Source organism: Phalacrocorax aristotelis, chromosome W (genome assembly GCF_949628215.1).
Source record: "Phalacrocorax aristotelis chromosome W, bGulAri2.1, whole genome shotgun sequence".
In the NCBI taxonomy this organism is placed as follows: domain Eukaryota; kingdom Metazoa; phylum Chordata; class Aves; order Suliformes; family Phalacrocoracidae; genus Phalacrocorax; species Phalacrocorax aristotelis.
In genome coordinates this window covers 30,085,118-30,109,611 of record NC_134310.1, presented here as the reverse complement: position 1 = coordinate 30,109,611, position 24,494 = coordinate 30,085,118, and the positions used below count along the sequence as shown (strand labels likewise).

Here is a 24,494-nt window from a genome sequence, read left to right as displayed (position 1 = left end):
AGCCGGGGAGGCACAGCCCACTGGTGCCCCTGCCGCAGCCCCCCACGCCTCGAGCTGCTGCCATCAATCCTCCTGGTAATCCCCGGGTGGCTTTTCCAGCACCGAGTCAGGGTTATGCTGGATAATCCATATGTTTGCAAGGCGGAGGCTTTGGGATATCCACTGCTAATCCAATTGGCAGCAGCAGTTCGGTGCCATCGTCACATCGCCCTGCTCCTGAGGCTGCCCCTGCCGCTGCACCCCAGGCTGGGACGGCTCCGGCGCGGCACCGTGGGGCTCAGCCCCTCTCCGTGGCAGCTCCCGCGGGCTGTGGAGCAAAGCCTCGACTCCACGTTGCTCCGGAGCTCCTGCCGACCCCTCTGAGCAGCCATGCCTCGGTCCATCGGCTCTGCCCGCTGGACAAGAGCGGTGTGGTGGCTCTCCTGTTGTGCTCCCGTGTGCTTCAGCTGCTTTTCCACCTCCTCTGCCCAGCCCTTCCTGCTCTCCTGGCTGTCCCCGTCCCCGCCCGCGGCGCTCCCCTGGGAAGGCTGTGCGCGGTGGGCCCCTGGGTGATTTACAAGCCGTGACAAATGGGAGCAGATGCTCGTCCGCGCTGGGGCCGGGTCACGCGGGGTTTCGCCGCCACCATACGGAGATGGGTCTGGGGGAGGCGGTGGCACGGGAGGACACCAAATGAGGTCGCCGAGTGTCTGCTTCGCTGCTGCCTCCGCTGCCGATCCCTGCCCTTGGGTTGGCATCGTCCCTGCCGGGGCGCCGCTGGCCGCTCTTGCGGGAGGACAGGGCACCGGGCAGGGGTCGCCGGGCCTCGTGGCTGTGCCACCGCTGGCGGTGACACGCGGGAGCCCAGCGCGATGCTGGAGCCCACGTTGCCACAGCAACGCGGTGGGAAACTGCAGCAGCGGCACTTTCTTGCTGCGGCAGGAGGATTGGGGTGGGGGGCGGGTCGTCTCGGTGCACTGGGCCCCTCCATCCCAGGGCTTTGCAGGACGCTTGACAAGGCAGCGATGCCCTGGGGTCATGCAGCCCCCCTCTCTTCGCTCCCTGGGGTGTGATGGTGTGCCCAGCGCAGCGTGCAGCCCCCTCCTTGTCGCAGGGCAGCCGATGGGGGGGGTCTCGCGTTGAGCTGTAGTAACAGAATTGCTTGTGCTTGCCTGAAGGTTAATGGTCTGGGGAGCCTGGAAGGGCTTTAACCTGGCCCGTGGAAGGGAGAGGAGGACCTTGAGCGCCTTTCAGAGGGGTGGGGGCCCCGTCCGGCTGCCTCTCCCCTGGGAAGGGGGGGTCACACGGTGCATTAGCAGCATCACACCCTCCCGCGGCGTTGGGCTGCTTGGCCATGGTGACACGGTGACATGGTGAGCAGGGGCCCCCTGCTCACACCGCTGCCCGAGTCCACCACAGCTCTTGGCAGCGCTGGGGCTCTCCTGGCTGTCAGACCATGTCACTCACCTGCCTGGGGCAGCCCCACGGACACCAGTGAGCCCCCGTCCCGCCCCCCAGCAGCTGTGGCACCAGTGGCCCCTCCTCCCCCATCCTGGCGAAGGAGCCCAGCCACAGAACATCCACACGTTTATTTGCTTTTCAAACCACAGCAGTTCCAGCCATTGCCCAATTGATGCGTTCACAGCTTGGAGACCCCCCCAATCCCCCCAAAACCTCCGTCCCCTGGCCAGGGCTGCTACTCCTGGGGACAGAGCTCGGCCCTGGCTCCCCGCTGTGCCAGCCCCGGACCCTGCGCCCCCACCTCAACGCCCACCCTCTACTTCAGCCCATGCAGTATTTACAGCCCCGGCGTGCCCAGAGCCCCTGGGCAAACCACCCCCTCCCAGCACCGTCCCCCCTCGCCCTCCCCCAGCATGGACCAGTGGTGCAGGATGGGGGTCTGGGACAACTCCTGCCGCGTGGCTCTTGCAGGACCCCCAGCATCCACAAACCCCGACACGAGCCGGGACCCATTGCCCCATGGGAGCCCCCCTGCCCCAGGACCCCTCAATCCAGGTCCCCCCAAAGCCCTTCAGCACCACTTGCTCCCCACCCACCCTCCTTGTACGCTTCTAGAGCCAGAATAAATTAACCCCTCAGAAATGTCAGCACCTGTGTTAGAGAGAAAAAGAAAGTCAAAAGTGCTTGGAGCCACCCGGCCTTGCAAGCTGGGGGGGGGCAGAGACCCCCAAGCCCCCCCAGCTGCCCGGGCAGGAGTGGGGTCCCATGTTAGGGTCCCCCCACACACATCTTGGCTGGCTCAGGGGCCGGCGTGACCGTGCTCTGCCACATCCTTGTGCTGCTCGGTCGCCCCGATGCCAAAGACAGCCCTGTCTTGATGCCCCCCCCCAGCAGAGAGGGACCCCAGCATTATGGAGTCCCCCCTGAGCTGGGGCAGGGGAGCAGGGGGGCTGGGCATGGGGAAGGCAATGGGGGCTTAGTCCTTAAACCTCCGGCTGGCTTGCATTTTCTTGTAGTAGTGGTCCACCTCGCTGTCCGCCTGCCCGTCCCTCTCGGCCGGCTTCCTCCGCAGCGTGGACTCCCGGCTGGCCGTGCCCAGCAGCCCCTCGGGGGGTGCCTCCCCCCGCTCCCCACTGCCCCCCATCGCCCCTGGGATGGTGGCCAGGCTGCCGTAGCGTGGCTCGTCCTGCTCCATGTCGCTGACGGAGGAGCCAGGGGACACGCCGGCGCTCTTGGCCGGGCGGAAGCCGCGGAAATCCTTCCCCATCTCGCCCAGCTCGTAGGCGTCCGGCCCCTCCTGCCCCTTCGGCCCCGACTTCCACTCCCAGGGCCCGTTGCCGGCAGAGAGGTGGACGATGGGGTGGTGGGGAGCGTGGGCGTCGATGGTGATGATGCTGGAGCTGTCCCGCTCCGAGGGCGAGCGGTACTGGGAGGAGTCAGAGCTGGTGGAGGAGGAGGAGGTCTCCGAATGCTTCGGGGTGACGGAGACCATGCTCTGCTGCTTGGACATGGCGATGACCTGCATCAGGCGCGGGGGGTTGGCCACCCGCTGCGCCCCTCCCTTCTCCGCCACCATCACCCACTTGGCCCGCACGGCCGCCCCGCTGCCAGCCGGGACGCCGGCGCCTGCCTGGCTCTCCTCGGGGATGTGCACCAGCTGCGAGGCGCCCGGCCGGGGCTGGATGAGGACGCGGGGCCCCATGGCCGCCCGCTCGGCCGAGCGCGCTTGCACCGTGGGGTAGAGGGAGGGGGGGACGTCCTCGCCGGCATCCCCCGCGCCCCGGCCATGTGCCGCCTCCTCCGCCAGCGTCATGCTCCGGCCCTCCAGCGACTTCTGCTTCCACTCGGTGATGAGCTGCTTGGAGCGGGAGGCGTCCACGGGGACGTGGATGGTCATGTGGCGCCGCGCGGGGTCGTCCATGGAGGGGGTGTTGACGCGGGGCAGGGTATTGCTGAAGGTCACCATGTTCTCCTTGCCCATGGGGCTGCGGGGGGCCAGCAGGTCCACGTCCACGCTGGCCCGCTTCAGGCTGCCCAGAGAGTTCTTCTCCCGCGGCACCGGCCGCGTCGCCTCCTCCAGCTGCGTCTGCGGGTTCAGCTCGTCCGTGCTCACCGACTTGTTCTGGTGGTAGACGGAGTCGTGGCCCCGCTGCGTCAGCGCCCGCAGCGCGTCCTTGGCCGGTGCCGGTGCCGGGACCCTCTCTGTCGGGGCACGGAAGTTGCCAACGGCGTGGTACGCCTGTGGGAGGGGGAGCATGGGGTCAGCCCCGCACCGGGACTGTGGCCCACACCCAGCGTCCCTCCCTCCCGAGCCACCGCAGCTGCCTCGAGGGCAGGGACCGGCACCCACCAGGTAGGCGGCGATGCCGGAGCCGATCAGGAAGCCCACGTAGACGTCGGCGGGGTGGCTGCGGTACTGGGTGATCTGGGTCAGGCCGCAGATGCCGGCAGCGATGGCAAAGGCAAAGACCAGGATGGGCTTGAGGAGTTTGGTGCTATCCGAGATAATGGAATTGAAATACATCTGGTGGCGATGACAATGGGGCGGGAACAGGCTGTTAGTTGCAGCTCATGGCACTGGCACCCGCTGCCATCACGGCACCGCAGCCTCCCCCCTCCCCAGCCCCCGGCCACGCAGAGAGCTCTTGGGTGCAGGTGGAGCTGCAAGTGCCTGAGCGAGCATGGGTGAGAAGCTGCGCGCGCACCCGCGCCCCAGCACGAGCACCGAGCACACGTGTGGTGGGCAGAGCTTGTCTGTGCCGACAGGAGAGGGACGCTGCTGCCCGGCGCACGGAGCTCGTGCTGCCCCGAGCCATGCAGGGCCGAGAGCCAGGCAGCACCGGGAACTCACCGACACGTAGACGGCAGCGAAAGCCGAGAGCGTTGCGTGCTGGGACGGGAAAGTCTTCCTGCAGGGGAGATGGGGGGGTGCGGTTGGGATGGGGCGGCGCAGCTGGGGCAGGGCATGAGGGTTGGAATTGAGGCGGCGTGGGTCTCCCCCCGGCACGTACCTGGCGGAGAGGATGGCGTGCTTGTCCGTGCCGGAGCAGATGTCCTGGGTGATGTAGGGGTTGGCGTCGCAGGGGGTGCCCAGCAGCGTGTAGTTGGGCTTGCAGACGGTCAGGAAGAAGGGTGCGTGGTAGCCAGTGGCCAGCTGGATAACGTCCGTCACCAGGGCCGTGGCACAGAGACCGAACACGTGGACACCTGGCAATGGCAGGAGCAGGACAGTGGGTCGCCCCCTGTCCCACATGGCACCCAGGGCCCACCCCAGCCCTGGGGCACCCACAGCTGCTGGGAAGGGTGCAGTGCGGTGTCTGGGTGGGGCTGTGCATTCCTGCTATCGCATCCGGGGTGTCCCCTGCAGCCCCAGGCCCCTCGGACTGACCCCCGCGGCGGGCAGGGCTCCTGCCCCGGCTGCGGCACAACGTACCCACAAACCTTACAGTCCGGCGCAGGAAGGAGTTGAAGTTGCAGCCGCCGGCGTTAATGCTGCCCTCGGCACCGGCGCGTCCCTTCAGCCGGGACTGCAGGCAGTACACGATGCCCTCCCCGACCATGATCTGGGGAGGAACCGGCAGCTCAGGGGGTGCTGCCCCGTGGGGATCGGGGGGTCCCGGCTGTCAGCGGTGCCTGCTTGCAGACGCACGGCACCGCCAGGCTCCCCACACCGGTCCCCCCCCGTGCTGCTGGCACTGGGACCCCAAGCCCCAGCTCTGCTGCTGGGTGGGGTCCGTCATCCTTCCCCCGCAGCGGGATGAGCCCTGGGACGCACCGAGGCGGCGGGCGCGGCGAAGGCCAGGCTGAGCAGCATGAGAAGGGGGATGAGCTCCTCGTTGGTCTCCACATAGGGCATGGAGAGCGCGCGGTCGTAGCACTGGAAGCCCACCTTGGCCGGCTTGAAGAGGTCCGTCAGCTCCAGGAAGTAGAGCGTCACGATGGAGGAGGCCACGATGGGCAGCTGGGGGGGCGACAGCGTCAGGACCACCGCGCCGCCCGCTTCGATGGGCACCGGCGTCGCCGGGAAGGGGCAAAGCCCCAGTCGCCTCCACGCCAGGGCAGGACCAGGGCCTGGGGAAGAAGGCCCCCACACCACCCCTGCCCCACACCCACCTCCACGAAGTAGAAGCAAGGCAGGAGCGTCATGCTGTCCTTGGGAGCCCGGGCCTTCTCCTTGGGGGGGATCATGGTCTTGGGGCAGGCGCCGGGGTCCCGTCGGGCTGCGCCTCCGCCCTGCCGTGGGGCAGCAGCGTCACCCCCGGCTCTCGGCCCTATGGGGGGGCCGGGCAGCCCCCCGGCTCCCCTCCTCCAGCCGCTCACCGGGGGGAAGCCGCCGGTACCCGGGGGCTGCCCCCGCCAGGACCCCCCTCCCCGGGCATCACGGCGGGGCGAGCCGGGCCGGAGCTGTCCCCGCTCCCCGCAGGGGACCCCCAGCACCCCGGGGGGGTCCGGCCGAGCCGGGGGCTGCGACAACAGGTGGGGCGGAGGCTCGGCTGTCGCGACAGGCGGCTACTACCGCGACAGGCGGCGAGGCTGCTGCGGAGGGCGTGGAGAGGAGGTGTGCCCCCCGCAGAGCCGGGCCGAGGATGGGAGTCCCCGGGTACCCCCCGGCCCCAGCCCCTAAAACTGCCACCTATCCCCGGCTGCAAAAAGGGGGGAGGGGGGCCGATAGCGGGGATGGAGCAGCGAGGGGCAACGGGCAAGGGGGGGGGGCGGGGGCAATATCGGGGAGGTATTAACGGGGGGCGTTGAGGGGGGCAGGCAGGGGGCTCAGCCCGCGGCAGGGGCCGGGGGGGGGGAGCGGGGCGCCGCCGGCGGTGCCGCAGCCGCGGGCGGGGGTCGGGGCTGGGGGGGGGGGCGGGGAGCGGCCCTTTGTGCAGCCCGCGGCCGCCCCCCACCCCACTCACCTCTGCTGCGGCCGCCCCGGGGCCGCGGGGGGCCGGGGGGGCGGCGGGGGCGGCGGCGGCGGGGGTCCCCTGCAGCCGGGATGCTCCTGCCTTGGCGGAGCGCGGGGAGCGGCGGCTTCCTCCGCCCCCGCCGCCTCCTCCTCCTCCTCCGCCACCGCCTCCTCCCCACCGCCCCCCGCCCCGCCCCGCCGCTCCCGGCCCCTCCCGGGGCGCTGAACACCCCCACGGGGCCGGGGATGGGGGTCTGGGGGAGTTGGGGGCAAGACAAAGGGCCGGGCGGGGCCGGGGGCAGCGAGCAGGACCGACCCTCCCCCGCACCGCTCTGCACCCCCGAAAGCTGCTCTGCACCCCGGGCTCTGCAGCAGGCAGCGGGGGGGTCCCCCCTCGCCCGGCCCCCCCCAAATCAGCCCTCTCCCCCCATGTGCTGCGGGGCTGTGGGGGTCGCACCCCCACCCCGGGGACCCTCCCTCCCTGCACAGCCCCCACCCTCGCCGAGCTCCCCCGCCCTGCAGCTGGGGTGACCCCAAGCCGGGGCTCCCGCAGCATGGGGGTGCGTGACTCCCAAACCCACCCCTGCAGAGCTCCGCCAGCCCCTGGCACCCACCTGAGCTCCACCAGATGGGGTCCGTGGGGCACCTGCTCTCCCCGGGGGCCTTGGAGGTGACTTGGGGGACGAACCCTTTTCCCATGCTTGGTGGGGCCGGTGGCGGCACAGGAGCATGGGGGACGAAGTCCTTAGCTGGAGCCTCGAGTCTCCCCAAATTCAGGGCTGGGGAAGCAGGTGTAACACCCTTTGTCCCCCCAGGGACTTCCAGCACCTCTCGGGGGAGGCTGAGGCACCCCTGCCCTGTCCGCCCTGCCTTTGCTGGCCCACGCTTGCAGCGGATCCTAGTCCTGACCAATCCCTATCCTGTACCCCACATCCTGTGCGCCATGTCCTGCACCCCACACTTAGCCTGCTGCCTCCCCTGCACCCATTCACGGTCCCGTCCGGGCTCTGTGCGGCCCCACACCACGGCACCGGCCACCACATGTTGCCCTTGTTCCATTTTTGGCCCTAAGTGTGCAGAAATCTCCCGGCGTATTTAACGCTAAATCCTGACCCCTGGAAGCCGCCGTTAAGCCGCTCTCCCTGTGGAAAATCCCCCGTTTGAGCCAGAGTCGGGCACCTCCAGAGCTGGCGACGCTCTCCTCCCGCCTGTATGGCGCGACCCCTTCCCGCCATGTGCTGCCCAACACATGGGGAGAGAGCGGGGAGACGAAGCCAGCCCCACAGAGGGACCCCCTCGCCGCCGAGGCACCCTGGCCCCCAGGTCCCAGCACCCTCCTTGCCGGTGTCCCCGTCCGGCCAGGGTCGGGGGGTGTTGGTTGGCGTTGGGGGTCGGGAGGGTTGGTTGGTGCCGGGAGCTGGGGGACCAGCCGGGGCATCGATGGCTCGGGGTGGTGGGGTGCCTGCGCAGCCAGACAAAGGGAACGCGGCAACCTTGAGCCGTAAGAGCTGCTGGTGCATGAGGAGGAGGCGGGTGGGCTCCAGCCCCTTGCCCGGTTTCCCTACTCGGTCCCGGCAGCACCGGCGGGAGCTGGGCAGAGCCTGCGGGCCGGGGCCGGCGCGGCTGCCGGTGGCACCGGCCGTGGTGGGGAGGTCAGGGAGACCCCGGCCCCCAGCGGGCACGGAGCGATCCCCGGGCCCGGCCCGGTGCCGCTGGGTCTCTCCGCGGGGGAGCCCCGAGGCGGGGTGAGGGGCGACGGGCCCGAGCCTGGGCGGGGGCGACGGGCGGCTCCGGAGCTCGGGGACGCGCCGGGACCGGCCGGAGCCGGGGCGGTGGCTCCGCTTAGTGGCACCGGGGAGAAAGGCAGAGGGGACTGGGGCTGCCACCGCCACCACCGCCCCTGCCACCGCCATCACCACCATCCCTGCCCCCGCCATCACCACCGCCCCGCCACCGCCACCGCACGCCGGCCCCCGCAGGAGCACCCCGCAGCCCCTTCGGGGCAAGGGGTCCCCCCCCGAGAACCCCCGCTAGGGGCCGGTGGTCCCGGCCCCGCTGCCCTTGTCCTCGCCAGCCCCAAGGGCAAACCCACGGGGGATGCACAGCTCTGCTCCGCGGCCCCAGGCACCCACCGAACCGGCACCCAGCACCCACCACCACGCTCCCACCGACCCTCCCTGGGCAGCCGGGCAGGGGTCCCTGGTCCAGGGGGGCTGCGGCCAGGCCTGGGCGCTGCCGCATGTGCCAGAGCCTTCACGTGCCAAGAGCCAGATTCATTTTTCTCTTTGAAAACAACAGCGCAGAAATCCCCCACGGCGGGTGCCAGGTCCGGCAGCTGGGACAGGCTGTTTCCGCCCTCCTGCACTGTTTGTGCCGGGAACTCTTGACCCCTTTTATAAGCTGAATATTTAAAAACACTTGGCCCACGCTGCGGAAGCCCCCCCGCTCCCCCGGTGCTGCCCCTTCCTGCCCGCCTGCCGCCCCAAAGCTGGACATAAAAGCAAGCTCCAGCCCCGGCTCCGGACAAGCAGGGTCCACCCCACGGAGCCCGCAGACCCCACGGCCAGGGCAGAGGCACCGCTGGGCTCCACCACAGCCATGGGGCCGACTCCCTTTCCCATCCTTGCCTTTGCTCTGCTGCTGGGGGCCACGGTGAACGGTGAGTGACACCCCCCCTCCCACGCCCCGGGACAGGGACAGGCTGTGGCAGCGATGTCCCCAGCATGTGGGGGGGGGGGTCCTGCCCGATTCCTGCCTCCACCTGCAGCCGCGGCCCACAGCGAGGGGTCCAGGGTCTCCGGGAGGAGTCTGCTGGGGTGACCCCGGCCCATGCTCCATCGGGCCGGCTGGGGCGATGCCCAGCTAACCCGGCCTCTCTCCCGCCCGCAACAGGGCAGCCGCGGGGACGGATCCTGGGTGGCTACGAGGCCAAGCCCCACCTCAAGCCGTACATGGCCTCGCTGCAGCTGGACGGACAGCACGTCTGCGGGGGCTTCCTCATCGCCGAGCAGTGGGTGCTGAGTGCTGCCCACTGCACCGAGGAGACGTGAGTGCTGGTGGGGGGGCAGGGTGGGGGCTGCTCTGTGCTGGGGTGTGGCTGCTGGCCTCAGGCCAAATCCCACCCCATGGCCCCAGCCCCGGCCTCGGAGCACCAGGGCTCTGCTCCCACCTGCGGCGATCCCCTGGGAGCTCCAGGCACCCTGGGGGGGGGTCCTTCTGGCACCCTAGAGCACCCTGTTTCCATGGCTGGGTGCAGCAACACCCCCAGCCCTACCTGCCCCGTCGGGTGGGCGGAGCCCCCATGCCCCACACGCTGTCTCTTTTCCAGGGATGGCAAAGTCTTCCAGGTCCTCCTGGGCGCCCACTCGCTCACAGAGCCGGAGCCCCACAAACGCCTGTACCGGGTGCGCGCCCAGATCCCCCACCCCGGCAGCAACATCCACAACAACAAGGATGACCTCCTCCTCCTCCAGGTGGGCTCGGGATTGCTGGGACCCTCTTTCACCACCTGCTGCGCACAGCCCCACTCCTGCACATCCCTCTGCCCCTCGGGACCCTGTGGGGTCACCGACTGCAACGGGGGAAAACGCTTGAGGCCAGGCTTGGACTGCTCGGTCCCCTCTTCCCTGTCCCCTGGGGCCGTCCCTATTTTCCCACCAACGACCTTTGGGCTGCATCCAAATGCCTCCAACTTCCCTGCGGTCCTTGCGGCTGCGTCCCAGGGGCTGCGGGCAGAAGGTGAAGCCCTGAGCACCGCCGAGGCTGGGGCAGTCCCGGTGCCGGGGCTGGGCTTGCTGTGCCCCGCTGGGTCCCGGGCCGCAGGCAGCCCCCGCTGACCTGGGTGCCCTCTTGCTTCGTGGCAGCTGGAGGAGAAAGCGGAGCTCAACGAGCATGTGCAGGTGCTGCCGTTCCAGCGGGAGGACAGGGACGTGGCGGCCGACACGGTGTGCGAGGTGGCGGGCTGGGGCACCATCAGCCACAGCGGCCGCCGGCCGGACAAGCTCTACCAGGTGGAGCGGCCGGTGATCAGCCGCGACGTCTGCAACCAACGCACCTACCATGACCGCACCATCACTGAGAAGATGATGTGCACCGACTCCCGCAGGAAGGACACCTGCAAGGTACTGCTCGCCTCGGCCTCCAGCCTCCTCCTTTCCTGGACATGAAGCCACAGCCAGACCCACGGGCTGGGGCTGCCGACCCCCTTGGGGGTCTGGGAGTGGGGGGAAGATACCTGCAGCCTGGAAGAGGCGAGGTTTTGGGGCTGCGTCCCCAAGGTGATGGGGGCTCCTTGCCTTGTGCTGGCCATTGCAAAGCAGCTCTTGTGAGCCTGGAGGCAGGGATGAGGCCACAGGCACGACCCAGTACCCACTGGGGGGTCTGCCGGGATGCCAGAGGCCGCCCCAAAAGCTGCCCCTGCCTGCCCCACCATGTCATGGCAGAGCAGGGACCTGATCTGTCAAAGGGGAGGAGCATGGGCTGGTGAGGGAGGACAGGACTGACCCCAACCCACAGTTCCTGTGGGTGAAACTGTGGCTGAGAACATCCAGGGGCTGAAGCTCTGCCCCTCCACAGAGCTGTGGGTCAGGCGGGGACCCTCAGATCCAGGGCTGGGGTGGGAGACGGGCTGGGATGGGCCAGCAAACCCTCGGCAGTGCTGATGAGCTGTGGCCCCGCAGGGAGACTCTGGTGGCCCCCTGGTCTGCAGCAGGGTGGCCGAGGGGGTGGTCACGGCCGGCTCCCGCGTCTGCGGCAACTACAAGAAACCCGCCATCTACACCCGCATCGCCCCGTACGCGGCCTGGATCGACAGCGTCATGGCCTCCATGGCTGGGGAGGGAGACGGTCGGTGAGCCGTCCCCGGGGGCCCCGCTCCACGCCCCGGCTTGCTGCTGCCAGCACGGCCAGAGCACCCACGCTGCCGCCCAGGGAAAGCCGCGCCGCCGAGCGCCGGGGGCTCCCGCTGCTGCCCCGACACGCTCCCGCAGCATCCCCCACGCCAGGAGGAGGTCTGACTGGCAAGAAATCAGGGGAAGGGGGTCCCCGACTCCCCGCTCGCAGAGCACGGGGTCCAGCTGGGGGAGGGCAGGGGGTCACAGCCCCCCATGCTGGTGCAAGCGACAGGCTTTGCTGAACGTGTCTGTAACGCTGACTGCAACCTGCTGCAATAAAGCAACGATGATTCCTGCAGAGCTGCCAGGGCTGGGGTGGGGTGGGGGGTCCGCATGGGAGCCGCCCACCCAGGGGGTGCGGGCAAGCACCGGGGGGAGCTGGACACAAGGTGGGGGATACACTGAGCCTTTGGGGGTGGTGTGGCCAGGCCCCCTGCACTCCCTGGCATCACACATTTGGAGGGAGCCCCATCCCCTCCTTTGTGTTGGCCACATGCTGAGACCCCCCCCCCACAGACTCACTGCTGTGAGCGCCTGAGCCCAGCTCTGTCCAGAGTGGGCTCCCCTCAAGGGGCATGTGGGCTCCGCCGGCACCCCAGCACCCCTCCGGACCCCACTCCCACCCCCGCACGCTGCAGCCGAGCACCCCCAGCCCCTCGGCCCCGGCCGGGTGCCTGCGCCCACGGGGGGAGCAGGGGGGACATCCTGCCGCACGGCGACGAGGTCCGGAGCTGGGACCTCCCGCAGGGTCGTCGTGCGACTCTCTGTTAAAGCAGAACCTGCGAATTGCCGGGAAGGCGGAGGTCGGCACCGGCTCCCGTGGCGGGGGGTGGGCAACGAGGCCGGGCAGGACCCGTGCAGGGACCCTCCACCCCTGTCCCAGGGAGCTGCGGAAAGGCAAAGGGGGCTGGACGGGGAGACGCTGACGCTCGGCTCTTGGCTTCGAGAGGGGCAGGGGTGAGGCAGAGCTGCCCTGGCCGGGCTCTGGCCCTCGCCCTGCATCCCCCATCGCGGCACAGCCAGTGCGGGACCTCGGTGCAGAGCAGCCCCTCGCCCTCCCGCAGACGGGGCTCCCCCACCCTTAGAGGGAGCAGGGCCAGGGCGAGGATCAGAGCAGGGCAGCAGCACGGCAGGGGATCGCAAGACCCTTCCAGCATCCCCAGCCTGGGAGCAGGGCAGAGTCGGGCAAGGCGCGATGGACACGTGGCAGGAGGACGGTCAGTGCAGCCGAAGGCCCTTGTATGGGGGATGGAGGAGGAGAAAGTGGTTCTGGACTTCAAAAGGCACCTTCCGCCCCTTGCTGCGCACGCAGCCGCCCCGGAGCTCACCCACGCCTCGGGGAGCTGCTCCCCACGCGGGGCTCCGGCTCGGGCGGGAGGCGAAGCAGGGCAGCGAGCATCCGTCCTCCCGCAGAGCGGCCGCTCGGTCCTGCCTCTGCACAGACCAAACATTAAATAACCCCAGACCTGTTCTCTGAGAAAAAGGATATTAACGAGGGCCCGAGCTGATTACAGTTTTACTTACAGGGGACGAGAGCCCTAACAAGGAGCTGTAGTTTCCTAATTAGCCATTTGATTTTCCTTAATTACCAGAACAGCGAGGCAGAGACCAGCTCCACACAGCACAACATGAAATCGAGCTGAGAGACAAGCTCTTTGCCATCAGCTCAATTTTTCACTAATAAATGAAAATGCGGTTCCAGAGGGAAAGGAATATACAAAAATGGGTTTGTTCTCTCCCTTAAATGGTCTCTGGGGACACCCAGGAGTTGTCTGGCTCAGCAGGAATTCGGCCAAGCCACAGATCAGCTCCAAGCATCTCCCTTGCGCCTTGTCAAAGGGCACGGATGCTCAGGCCCGGTTCTGGAAAGGTGCTGAGCACCCTCAGCCTGGTTTGATCTCAGCCGAAGCACAGGGCAGGTCTTCCTCGGCAGCTCGCCCACGAGCAGGCAGCTGCCCGCTCCAGCCCCGTCCCGAGGGGCCCCACGCACCCCCCGTCCCCACGGGCAGGTCCTTCCCCACTGGGGCTTCCGACAGCCACGCGCCCGGGGGAACCCGGAGCAACGGCTCCGAGGAGCTTCCGCCACCTGAACGTCCCGAAGCCGTGCGGGGCTGGAGGCCACCTGCACCCTGCCTCGCCGGGAGGCGCGAGGGCTCTCCTCGTGCAACTGAAAGCCCACCCTAAGAACCGAAGGGCCTTAGAGAGCACCGAGAGCCCAGGTCATCCACCTAGAGGTGAAACAGCCAGGGCTGCGGCACGCAGGCGCGACGTTAGCACCGCTCGCGGGCAATGCCTAGCGCGTAAGAGCGCCCAGGGAAGGGGCAGCCGAGCACTGTCACGCGAGGGTGAAAGGTGGGTGCGATGTGCGCCGACGGCGGGAGCGGCGCTGAGCCGCGTACCAGGAACACTCTTGCTCAAACGTGCCGAAGCGGCCGGCTTTGCCCGAAGCCGGAGGCTTACGACAATCCTAATGACTTGATGCTTTCTCCTCCTCTGTCCATAATAACCTCACAGAAGCTTGAAGACATTAAGTTTCCCCTTCCACTTTGGCAAACGATGTCAGCTCCTTCCCTAACAGACACGCAGTTAAACAGGGCTTTCCTGCTTCTCGTCCATTCGTGCATCAACCACCCTGGCCCCGCGCTGTAACCCCAAAGGCACGCGAAAGACTGCTGCAGTTTCGAAAACAGACCAAACATTCTATACAAAATTAAGGGAACTTTTATTTACAAAAGAGCTGCTGGTTCAGTGAGAGCCAGGCAGGGGTTTGCTCCAGGCTCTCGTGTTCCTGCTCCTCCTCCGGAGGAAGCAATGGCTCCGTGAGAACGCGGATAGGTACGATGATGATGAAGTCTCCCATCAGAGGGACAAGTTTACTCGAAGGATGGAGAAGTACAGGGAAACAGGGTGTAACAGCCCACGCTGCAGTTCCCCAGCGGCCCGTAGCAGAGGATGAGCTGGTAATTCGCTCCCCTCTCACTGGGGACTCTGTGACCACCCTCTGCCCAGGCAAGGGCTGACGCCGGGGCCCGGCCACTGAGCCCAGAGCCACAGACCCCGCCGGGCGCTCTCCTCCCAGCCAACACCGAGAGGGAAACCTCTGGCATTCCCTTCTAGCTCTTCCCGGTAAAAGGGGAAGAGCTCCCTCCTCTCTTTCTTACGGCAGAAAGATCAAGGCAAGAAAAGCGGCAGCACTGCTCGGAGGTCAGCCACTTGGCACCGTCTCACGGGCAGCATCGGGACGATGCTTTCTAAGAGCTCAGAAGAGCTGCTCTTCCTTTGTCCCAGACGCCTCCACGGAAGGAGGGGAGCTCCGAGCAGCTCTTCCGCTCGGCGCCCGCTGTGCCCCGCGGCGGCAGCGCTCAGGGGTAGCTCAGGGGCATCCTCCTCCACAGCCCCCCGCACAAGCAGTTCTTGATCCAGCGCTGCTCCCACTGTTTCACCGCCGTGACTTTGTTTGGCGATTTCAGCATCGTAACGCAGCCGCACCTGGAAAGAAACAGAGAGGTGCGGCCAGGCCCAGGAGACACAGAGGCCCGGGAGAAAAGCCAGCGCTGCTGGGGCGTCTGTACGGATCGCTCGGGGAGCCAGGAACGCGAGGGGGGAACCGCTGTCGTCAGTTGTGGGAACCAAAACCCAGCTGAAACCATGCGAGCAATTATCTTAAATGAGGAGAGGCTATCTCGGAACAGAAGGCTGTCTTCAAGACAACAGCCCCCAGCTGCTATTTATACATAAAACAGCAGACAGCCATCTTGTAAAAATGATCTGCTACAGAGACTTTCTATTAAAACCAATAATTAAAGCTAATTCAGTCACACGATTAGATGGATGTTTGCTCCCTGCACCATTATTCTGAATGGCTCTTTTGTGAGGGTGGATGAAGACAACAGCACAAAAGGACTTAAAACGCAAACCTATTTTGAAAGATGACCCAAAAACGGCACCATGGATACCGTGACTATTTCTCCGAGAAAAACAGGTGGTTTTATTTAAAGAGCAGCCCTGCAAAACAAGCTGGGGATCTCTCATCTCTAATAAACACTCCTACAGGCCAAATTCTGGTCTCCATCTACCCGTGTAGCCTGACTGCTCTCAGATTTTCCTGTTAAAGCAATATCGTGGCACACAGTCAGCCCTTAGATGAAATGCAGCTTCATCACTGGCAACGACGAACGTAGTTAATTCTCACAAGAGCTGGGGTTACCTTGCACCGGGCAAAGTAATAAGATTTTTGATCTAACAGCCGCGCTGCAACAGTCGGCAGCAGCTCTCTGGAGTCAACAACGCTGCTCTTGAACATGCATTTTAAAGATCTCAGCCCCCCAGGTTGGGAACGCCTTAAACACAACCACAACCGCTCCCTGCCGATGCAAGGGGTGGTGCCATACACCAAAAGCCTTACTATCGAAGCAGCATTTCCTCTTGCAGACACAATTAACATAAAATGTTACTGGGATACCAGCTAGGACGGTAAACAGAGACAAAAAGAGCTTTTGAATGACCAAAAGAGCAGTCCAAGTTTCTGCCAAGACCTGCTCTGCACCGGAGGGATTACGCTTGCACCGCTTACCTGGTACACGACTTGCACTCCTCCGTGGGGTACGCTCCTAAATGAAGCCGCCTCAGATGATCGATTTTGGGCTGTCCAGGCGCCCTGGGCAGGAAGAAGAATGGGAACTTTTCCAGAACACCACTTTCTAAAAGCTGCTTCCAGGCCAGCGAGCTGCATTTCAGTCGCCAACATGACACAGGCTTTGACTACCCAGTCCATCGAGTGCCACGGGATTCAGGGCCACGCTGACATGCCTAATCGCAAACCAGCATTTTTTCCCCCCTCTCCGTTTGCCACCTCTTTCCAAAACTTTAAATGCCCAGCCCGTTGCAAGGTAAGACACAAATTCAAGCAGAGAGGATGCTGCTCTTGGGTCACACCAGCAAGTGGACGGAGCCAGAACACACAGGCGTCCCAAACCCGCTGCACAGCGATCCCAGGCCCCCCGACACCCTCTTCTCACCACGCCACCTATTCGTCCCAGGCCTCTGTACCTGACAAAGGCGTCGAACTGGGAAGAGACAGTGTGGCCAACGAGCCCAGGAGCTTTCCCAAACTGCAGCCGGACAAGCTGTTTGTTCTGCAGCTTGCTGATAATGCCGTCATTGATGGGCAACCAGTCGATGTTGGGAATGAGCAACTGGCTGGGCAGGAGGCAACATTCGTCTATCAGGGTATCATCTGGCTCCGTTATGTGATTTTCCTCACGACCTGCATGGAACAATGAGGCAGAGAGAGAGAACCAGCGTGGTCTTTAAGTTTCTCATTTAGACATCGAGAGAACTGCCTGCGGTTTCCTCCTCCATCCGCCAACACAGCCCAGAAAACAATAAACTTGGCAGCCGTACGTGCCCTTTCTAAACACGACAGATCCACTCAGGAATTACTCCCTGCAATTATTGCTTTCACGCACGATCCACATTAAGGAAGGATTCTTTTGTTCAGGGAAACTGGCAAACACTTACAGCACAGCCAGAGTTTGGTCAGGAGCCTGAAGAGGAGGGACATGCTGTCCTGGGTGTCAGAGGTTGCTGTGTAGACGGGGAGGCAGCTTGGCTTCAACAGCCCCCAAATACGGATCACCACCATCAGCTCCCTGAACATGCCCAAGGACGCTCCGTCTCGCAGAAAGCTGTGTCCCGGCCGCACAGGGGAGCCCTGCAGAGGGGGGAAAAAACTCAAGATTGGGATGTAGACACAGCCTGCCAGAGCCACTGCTCTGTTTTCAGACGACTCCTTTTCCCAAGCAGTACACAGCCTGTGGAACTCGCTGCCGGAGGATGCTGTGGGGGTCAGAGGCATGCAGAGGTTTGTAAAAGGTTTAAGCAAGTCAGGCACTGCTGAGCCCGCTTCTCTGAACGCGGCTGCCAGTCACTACATCACTGACACCCACGTGGGCACAGAAAGGACCATTTTGTACCTCTGCTGTTTCTTAGACTCTTCTCCCAAGCACCTGTTTTGATAGGAACACCGGGGGGGTTGCGTGTGACTTGGCTAAAGCTACCCAAACACTGCACATGGGTTCTTTTGCTCCTCTCGGTCTGTTCTCGGGACCCCAGGCTCTCACCTGGTTAGGAAGGCTGGCCAGCAGGTAGAGCACAAAATCCCCCACCCACTGGATGAGCTGCTGCAGGGACTGCAACGTGTTCATCTCCAGGACAAATTCTTCTGTCTTCAAGTTAATCATCACCTTGTCAATGTCTGAAACACAAGCAAGACACCTCCTGGCTCAGGAAGAAGACGGAGCCAAACTTCACCCGTTGTCCCTGCGGGGCCAAGAGGCCACCCTCCTCTTCCCCAAACCCAGGGAGTTACTATGAGACCGTGACACTTTATATCGAACCTAAAAGGGGAATGACCTGACACAACGCACTCAGAAGGCAGCGCCTGACGTTACGAGCAGTCACTACCTATATCTGTGATCTTGGAGCAGATCTCGGTGAGTCGGTCCCCGGGACTCTTGTCCGGGGTGTTCAGGAAGTGTGGGCGCAGCAGTGACTTCAAGGTGCAGCTAATGGCGATGAGGAACAGCTTCGCATGGTAGTCACACACACGGGCTATCGTGCTGGAGGAGAGCTTGCAGAGAGACGCCTTCATGGCAACAATGCGGGTGGAGAGGACCTGATTGACAGAGACACACCAGGAACAACAAAGAAGTAAAGGCAGAATTAGAATAAACTCATTAATGCAAGCTGCTTTATTCTCTGCTCTCCATTTCTGCTGCAAGAATGACATGAATAGCGAACACTGCTCTGTGCGTGTACACACAGTGCTACTGTTCCCAGAACCTCCGCCAGAAATAGGCTTTAGCACCTCACCAGAAGTTTCCAACAGGTTGAGACCAATTAATGTTAGTGAAAAGGAACGCTGCTTCTTCATACCACAAATACTACTCGAGTAGAGTATTCAGAGACAGCCCAGCCGGGCAGTAGAGCCACCTGTCTTCTGCGCACTGGCAATTACTGCTCCCTCCTCCCAGTCACTGAGACCCCTCCACGTGCCCCCCTCTGCGGGGAGCGTCCGCCCCCACTGACCTGCTGCAGGGCCGCGTTCTGGCGCATATATTCTTCGTGCAGCTTCTCCACCAGGTTCTGGACCATGCTGGGCTGGACGTGGAGCAGGATGTCCCACCAGTCGTAGCCAGTCACCATGCAATACTCCAGCAGGAACAGCAAGTGGCGGAGGGACATGTTCATGTCCAGCACGTGGCCCATGGAGGGGGAGATACGAAGCATGCTCAGCTGAAGGGAAGAGGCAAAGGAAAATCTGTATCAAGAACTGGACTGAAAACATTCCGCAACGCTACCTACAACTCCTCCAGTAACGGGACACGTCCCTTCTTGTTTAACACGGGTCATAGAGCTGGAAATACCATTCCCAGAACTTTTCCATATGATCCACTGTCACTTAGAGAGAAAAAAAGAGCGCCTGGACAAGAACAACTAACACCCCCCCATAGCAGAGCACAATACCTTCCCATGACTATCAATGCCAGCCAAGGCCAGAGATGTCCAGGAGAGCTGCATGGCTTTGAAGTGAACCAGGGGACCAGCAGTTCGCTGCCGTTTGATAGTCTGCTCGTCCACTGGGCGCTGCGAGGAAGAGCCATAGAAGACAGCCATCGTTTGCAAGGAGAGGCGATGGACGATGTGGACGCTACCGTCGTGAAAAGCCAAAGCCAGACCTGGGGAGGGAAGGCAACCGAGGCTGAGCAAGCGACTCCTCTGGGTATAACCCAGAGCTCACCCAGAGAAGTGGCCGCCACTGAAAGCCACGTGGCAACACCACAGCACGCAAAGGCCGTGGGCTCACAGGCACACTTGTATCTTGAGGCCACGTCAGCGTTTCACAGAGACGCGCCTCCTTCCATGGAAATTAAATGGGATGGTCAGGAAGATAGCGTGTCTTTGAGCTTTTCCTATCAGCATTTCATACGGTGCGTTCCAGATTCCCACTTCAGTTACAGTTCACAAGGTAGTTTCAGACAGAAGCTGCGTATTTAGGAGAAAGACAATACCCACTCACCCAATCCGGGGAAGAATTTGGTGTCATTCGCCACCTTCAGATCGGTGTTGGTCAGGGAGATCGGCAGCTTCGGCAGAGCCACGGCTGAAACCCGATCCAGGTCATTGGTGGCAGAAAGAATCCGCCATTTCAGTATCATGGGTTGCTTGTCTCCAACTTTGAAAAATAAGTAAATAAGTGAGACATCTCTACCCAAAGAGACCAGAAAATGTCGCCTCCCCCCCACTGACTTCCGCCCACACTCCCCAACTAAATGGGATTACAAATGAAGCGCTATTTGCTCATTCTATCAGACCAGTGTATTTCCCTCATATTTCCTTATCTTTTTTTCTGATCTCAGTAACTACAAACAATTACTTGTTTTGCTAAATTTCTTTTGATGGAAGGCTCTGCTGGCGGTGATTAAAAACATCCTTACGTACAATAATCCTTTATATTTCACTGGAACAAACCGCATAGATTTGATTTTGCTACATCTGAAATCAGGTGGAAAAAACACGCAGACAGGACAGCTTGATTGAACTAGCTTTGCTGCATGACCTTTTTCCTTCAGAAGGCTTGGCTCCCTTGGTTCTCAGCGGGAAGAGCGGTTGCACAGCATTACACAGAAAATGTCTTTTATTGAGTGAAAGTAACAATTAAACCACTTCCTGGAAATCAGCAATTTGTTGCCTAAAATGCGAACGGACGGAAGAGAGCATGTGACTGAGAACACCTGCACAATAAATAGGGGATTCTGGATAATCCCATATATGCAATAATGGATTTGAGGACCTGTATTGCGTTTTCACTCAGACCTATGCTCCTGTTTTTCAGAGTATCTGATGCAGAAACTCACCCACAGGGGAGATTTGCTGAAAGATATTATTGACTGGCAAGCCCTCCTTCCGCAGGGACCAGCACTCCACAATGCTGCTGTTTTGGTTGGAAGCGCAAAGCAACACCTGGGGAACAGAAACCCACATTGCAGCCACGTGCACAGACTTTACAGTAGGGAAAGTCACTGTCCCGTTGCATTTCCTGCCCCTCCCTCCCCCCTCTATTTTGCAGCTTCTTCTCCCAATTAGTTTATACCCCACCAGAGAAAAGCAGAGGGTCGTATCAGCGATACGTAACGGTGAAGTCCCTAGTTCCAGCTGGAAGGAAAGAGAGGCAGAACTCTGCCATGTGTTATCACAGCCGGTGCCTCGCCACATCACAAACGATCTCGCCTCCCGCCAGCCTTGACCTGCTGGTGTCACGTACATCGTATAATAAATGTAACGGAAACGGCAGGAATTTAACTGACTTTGAAGCCAGAGCAGACACTGTGTTCTCCAACAAAGCACTCCGTCCTAACCAGAGGAGAGAGGTTAGGCTTCATTGAATCACTTAGCTTTCCAGAATCGTATTATCAATCCCCTGGCAAATAGAGTTAAGCTATTAAATTAAGTCACGCAGATCAAGAGCTTTAAGTGTTCTGGAGAGGAGCTGCTTTGAAGCTGAGACCTAAAGATGAAAGACTTCACATCCCAGAACCTCCCGGACAGCGTGGCAGAGCTCCCCTAACAACCAGTGCCAGATCTGGAAAGTAAACAACGCAAAGCATAATCAGCCTAACGAAGGATGGGGCTTTTCAGGCTGCTTTTCCACGAACTGAAGGGCTCAGCCATTACACCCCCCAGGCCTTTCACGTGCAGCCTGCTTGACAGCGAAGCCAAACTAGCAGCACTTCCAGAAACAACAACTATAAATGCAAAGGGCATTGCAGGACACAATCGTTCACCTCCGGAACCGTGTGGGGAAGCCAAAGGTGGAGGAAACAGCTATTTCCTTGCTCTTCATTTAACTCCTACTTGCTTTAACAGCAGATGCTCACCTGCTCTGACATGTCCCGAGCAAGGAATTTCAGGTGAGTGATCGCTGGGTATTTGTCTTTGCGGGCAGGGTCTGTCGTGCAGCGCATGAAGAGGGAAGGCAGGATTTCAGTGTCTATTTTGCATTTCTCGTTCACCACGCTGACGCAGACTTTGTAGAACTGAACAGGGGAGGTGCTGCTGCCATCCGATGTGGCCACCACGATGTTCCCCCCACCGGTGAAGGCAACGTCTGCCAAGGCAACGCGACAGCGGAGGCGGCACAGGCTCTCTGTGGACGTCAGCACCTGCCCGTTGGGCTTGAGGAGAGAGACGGTCACCAGCCCGCTGATGGTCACAGCGATCCAGCCCTCCATGGGCTTCCCACCGAACAGCGTCAGCGACGGGGAGAACTTGACCCTGGAAAACTTCTCACCGAAGTTCGATGCTCCAGACTGCGAACAAAGGTCAACAACACAAAGACGTTTGCACCCGACACCCGCAGCGTGCTTAGGACGTGGCGCTCTCCTCGCGAAGTCACGGCAGCGCGGTCTGCGGAGCTGAACAGAGTCAGACGAGGGCACCGAGCTCACGCGCCCAACTCTGCTATGTGACCCTGGAGAGGCCCCTTTGCCCCCGCGCCGGAGCAGTTCCAGCTGTGCCGGCGGCAGGAACACGCCGGCCCATCAGCAAAGCTCCCGGAGCACCCCAGGCACAGAGCTCCGGCCTCACTTATGTGGGCTGAGCCTGGAGGACCGACACCCCCTCTCCCCTTTTGTGGCCAAATCCAGCTCCGACGCCAACCCGCTCACAACCCTTGATGTCCCCGTGCCTTGGGTTCTCCAGCACCAGAGGGAAAGGCTTCTCTCTGTGGGACACCCTAAGAGTTAATGTTTTAAAAAAAATCTAAGTAGGTAACTTCCACTTGTCAGACTTGCTCTTTTTGAGTCTGACAGAATTAGACACGTTTCTAAATAAGCAGCTTATCTCCACACACATATGGCTCCCGTTCCCAAATCCCTGGATCAAACCTCAGGACCTCAAATGCATTTCTTCTGAATTACTACTGGTAGGCAAAGAAAGGCTTTTATCTCCATTTTACAGCCAAGGAAATTGAAGCACCAGACTGAGGAAGACACGTTTAAAGCACCAAGAGAAACAAGGCGTCCAACCCCCATTGAAATTCAGCAGGAACTAGGAGTTTTACTTTTCTTTTTGGCTGGAAAAATTCCCCAACTCAACTTGCCCAAGGCCGCAGGGGAAGCCCAGAGAGGAGAGAAACACAGACAGGGGTTTCCCAAGTCCTTTGCCAACAACCCAAGCCAGCCCTCCCGACGAGATCCCTGCAGAGCCGGGACAAACCTTTTCGACGTGCAGAGCCAGCTTCACGCCGTTGTGCAGCCAGGACAGGGCCACAACCGGGTCCCCTTCCACCATACTGCCCACGGTGTTCTCCCAGCTGTTGGCCAAGTGATCCGTCATGCTCCAGCACTTGATGTGGCCGTCCGCGTCTGCCGAGAGCAGCCTGGAGCCTATGACAACCGCGCCTCGTGAGAGCCAGGGAAAAATCAACCGAGAGATCAAACCACCCCAGAGCAGCTCGAATGGAGACAGCCAATTCACGGCTGCGAAGTGACAAACTCCCTCTCCACAGCAAACAGCGTACCACTGTTTTAGGAAATGCAGGCACGTGAATGGCGGGACACGGGGATAATGGGAAGGGATCCAAGCTCACCTGACTGATCCCACTCCAAGCAAGTGATGACTTCAGTATGGCCAGAGTTAACGGAATAGACATCCCACGGATGCTCAGTGTCGATGATATGGACCATATGGGTGAGATCTACACAAAAAGAGAAGTACGGAATCATGGAATGTCCTGCGTTGGGAGGGACCCTCAAGGATCATCGAGTCCAGCTCCTGTGTGAATCCCTGTCCCTCGTTACCACGTACCCAGCTGGCATTTCCAAACCCTCGGGGCCTCGGCTGACGCAGGGGAAGGCATAAAATATTTTCCATTAAGCAATTTTGGGAAGGACAATAACTGTGCTTGGCAGCACAGGTGAGGTACCAGATGCCAGCGCAGAGCACTGCCCTGGTTTAGCAGAGCGAGAACCACTCCGCAGCGACCAAAACACCCGTTAAACATAAGGAATGGAAGGAAAAGACTGAGCACAAATTCCCTGCGCTGATTAGCGTGGGCGAGAGATTTCAGGGTCACAGCAGAGCACAGGCCATCTGGCCCAGCAGCTCCTGAGGGCACAACTTGCCTAAACACCTCGTGAATTTCCAGGAGACGTCACCCAGCCTTCCACAAGCACGCCGTACCTTTTTCCTCCTCATTTTTGAGGTCCGTGGTGAAAGCGATGAGGTTGCGGCAGGACCAGGCGCACACCAAGGGGATGGAAGGGCAGTGGTTGCTTTTCGGCTTCTTCTCCCACTCGCAGACGTAGGCCAGATCCATCGCGCCGCTGGCGAAGCCCCGGTGCCCGCGGAGAGGGTCGAGGCGCTCGCTCCTCCCTGGAAGCGAGAGCCAGGCGGTTCTGTGGGTCACAGGCCCCGTTACACCGGCTCCCCCAGCCCCGCTGCCCCGGGCAGGGAAAGGGGACCGGCCCAGCTCCCGGGGGAACACCAGCCCCGGGGGGGGGTGTGTGTGTGTGTATGGGGGGGAGGGGTCGCGGCCCCTCGGGACGCGGGTGGGAAGAAGCCCCGCACCGGGACAGGCCCCGGTGCCCCCTGAGGCGGGGGCGGGTGGGCGGCCGAGCCCCTCAGGGCGGGGGGAAGGTGGGCCCTGCCGCAGGGGTGAGGCGGGGCAGCGCCTAGGGACCCAGCTCGCCGTACGGCACCGGCCCAGCCCGCCCCGCCCCGCCGTACCGGCCCTACTGACCCAGCCCAGCCCAGCCCAGCCCGCCGTACCGTGCCGTACCACCCCGCACCGCACCGGCCCAGCCCACCGTACCGTACCGTACCGTGCCGTGCCGTGCCGTGCCGTGCCGTGCCGTGCCGTGCCGTGCCACCCCGCACCGCACCGGCCCCGCGGCGGGCGGGCCTCACGCCCGGGCGGGAACGGCCCCACTCACCGGTCGGTCCCGCCTCCCGCCAGGACCCCGCCCCGCCCCCCGAGCTGCCCGCCGCGCGCCTGCTCCCCGAGCTCAGGCAGCGCTGCGGACAGCCCGCGGCGGTGGCCCTCAGCGGGGTTAATTTGCATGGAACTTACCCAGAACCCACCGGGGTAGGGACAGCAAATACAATTTTGGGCGATTTTAGTGAAGCCGAAGCGAAGCAACGTGCTTGGAGATAAGCGATTTTTGGGGGGAGGGCTCACAATGAACTTTTCCATGGGAGACCAA

At 62.4% G+C, this 24,494-nt stretch overlaps 3 protein-coding genes across 9 annotated transcripts; 1 reads left to right on the top strand and 2 right to left on the bottom strand.

Moving 5' to 3' along the window:
- Window positions 1–1,553: 1,553 nt before the first annotated feature.
- PLPPR3 (phospholipid phosphatase related 3) lies at window positions 1,554–7,880 on the bottom strand. 5 transcript variants are annotated; one of them, XM_075077303.1, is made up of 8 exons: window positions 6,952–7,876; window positions 5,554–5,673; window positions 5,216–5,401; window positions 4,874–5,003; window positions 4,452–4,647; window positions 4,292–4,349; window positions 3,791–3,964; window positions 1,554–3,679 (listed from the first exon to the last, which is right to left on the bottom strand). In XM_075077303.1, the coding sequence occupies exons 1-8, from the start codon at window positions 7,066–7,068 to the stop codon at window positions 2,417–2,419; spliced, it is 2,244 nt and encodes a 747-aa protein (XP_074933404.1). In that variant the 5' UTR covers window positions 7,069–7,876; the 3' UTR covers window positions 1,554–2,416. The 5 variants fall into 5 exon arrangements, with proteins under 5 accessions (XP_074933404.1, XP_074933406.1, XP_074933405.1 ...); XM_075077305.1 differs by lacking the exon at window positions 6,952–7,876 and adding an exon at window positions 6,348–6,488; XM_075077306.1 differs by having other exon boundaries at window positions 2,771–3,679; window positions 3,791–3,935; window positions 6,952–7,877.
- An 857-nt stretch (window positions 7,881–8,737) lies between these two features.
- On the top strand, window positions 8,738–11,527 carry LOC142049538 (complement factor D-like). Its single transcript, XM_075077351.1, has 5 exons — window positions 8,738–8,996; window positions 9,230–9,383; window positions 9,666–9,810; window positions 10,201–10,458; window positions 11,017–11,527. Exons 1-5 carry the CDS (start codon window positions 8,936–8,938, stop codon window positions 11,188–11,190), a joined length of 792 nt encoding a protein of 263 aa, XP_074933452.1. The 5' UTR covers window positions 8,738–8,935; the 3' UTR covers window positions 11,191–11,527.
- A 2,400-nt stretch (window positions 11,528–13,927) lies between these two features.
- MED16 (mediator complex subunit 16) lies at window positions 13,928–24,227 on the bottom strand. 3 transcript variants are annotated; one of them, XM_075077290.1, is made up of 15 exons: window positions 24,114–24,227; window positions 23,473–23,687; window positions 22,880–22,987; window positions 22,507–22,676; window positions 21,168–21,599; window positions 20,148–20,253; window positions 19,310–19,465; window positions 18,757–18,968; window positions 18,319–18,525; window positions 17,695–17,905; window positions 17,352–17,485; window positions 16,750–16,942; window positions 16,279–16,495; window positions 15,803–15,886; window positions 13,928–14,718 (listed from the first exon to the last, which is right to left on the bottom strand). In XM_075077290.1, exons 2-15 carry the CDS (start codon window positions 23,606–23,608, stop codon window positions 14,592–14,594), a joined length of 2,493 nt encoding a protein of 830 aa, XP_074933391.1. In that variant the 5' UTR covers window positions 23,609–23,687; window positions 24,114–24,227; the 3' UTR covers window positions 13,928–14,591. The 3 variants fall into 3 exon arrangements, with proteins under 3 accessions (XP_074933391.1, XP_074933390.1, XP_074933392.1); XM_075077289.1 differs by having other exon boundaries at window positions 23,473–23,664; window positions 24,114–24,224; XM_075077291.1 differs by having other exon boundaries at window positions 23,473–23,664; window positions 24,109–24,222.
- Between the last annotated feature and the right edge of the window lie 267 nt (window positions 24,228–24,494).

Excerpts from the sequence above, each read along its gene's own strand:
- MED16 (XM_075077290.1), bottom strand. The coding sequence starts at position 23,608 with ATGGATCTGGCCTACGTCTGCGAGTGGGAGAAGAAGCCGAAAAGCAAC. Across the intron at positions 21,600-22,506 it reads TGGCTCTGCACGTCGAAAAG|TCTGGAGCATCGAACTTCGG; the intron begins GTTTGTCCCGGC and ends CTTTGTTCGCAG. Across the intron at positions 19,466-20,147 it reads TCAGCAAATCTCCCCTGTGG|TTGGAGACAAGCAACCCATG; the intron begins GTGAGTTTCTGC and ends TATTTTTCAAAG.
- LOC142049538 (XM_075077351.1), top strand. The coding sequence starts at position 8,936 with ATGGGGCCGACTCCCTTTCCCATCCTTGCCTTTGCTCTGCTGCTGGGG. Across the intron at positions 8,997-9,229 it reads GCTGGGGGCCACGGTGAACG|GGCAGCCGCGGGGACGGATC; the intron begins GTGAGTGACACC and ends CGCCCGCAACAG. Across the intron at positions 10,459-11,016 it reads GCAGGAAGGACACCTGCAAG|GGAGACTCTGGTGGCCCCCT; the intron begins GTACTGCTCGCC and ends GTGGCCCCGCAG.
- PLPPR3 (XM_075077303.1), bottom strand. The coding sequence starts at position 7,068 with ATGCTCCTGTGCCGCCACCGGCCCCACCAAGCATGGGAAAAGGGTTCG. Across the intron at positions 5,402-5,553 it reads CTTGCTTCTACTTCGTGGAG|CTGCCCATCGTGGCCTCCTC; the intron begins GTGGGTGTGGGG and ends TCGCCCCCCCAG. Across the intron at positions 3,965-4,291 it reads TCGCTGCCGTCTACGTGTCG|ATGTATTTCAATTCCATTAT; the intron begins GTGAGTTCCCGG and ends CATCGCCACCAG.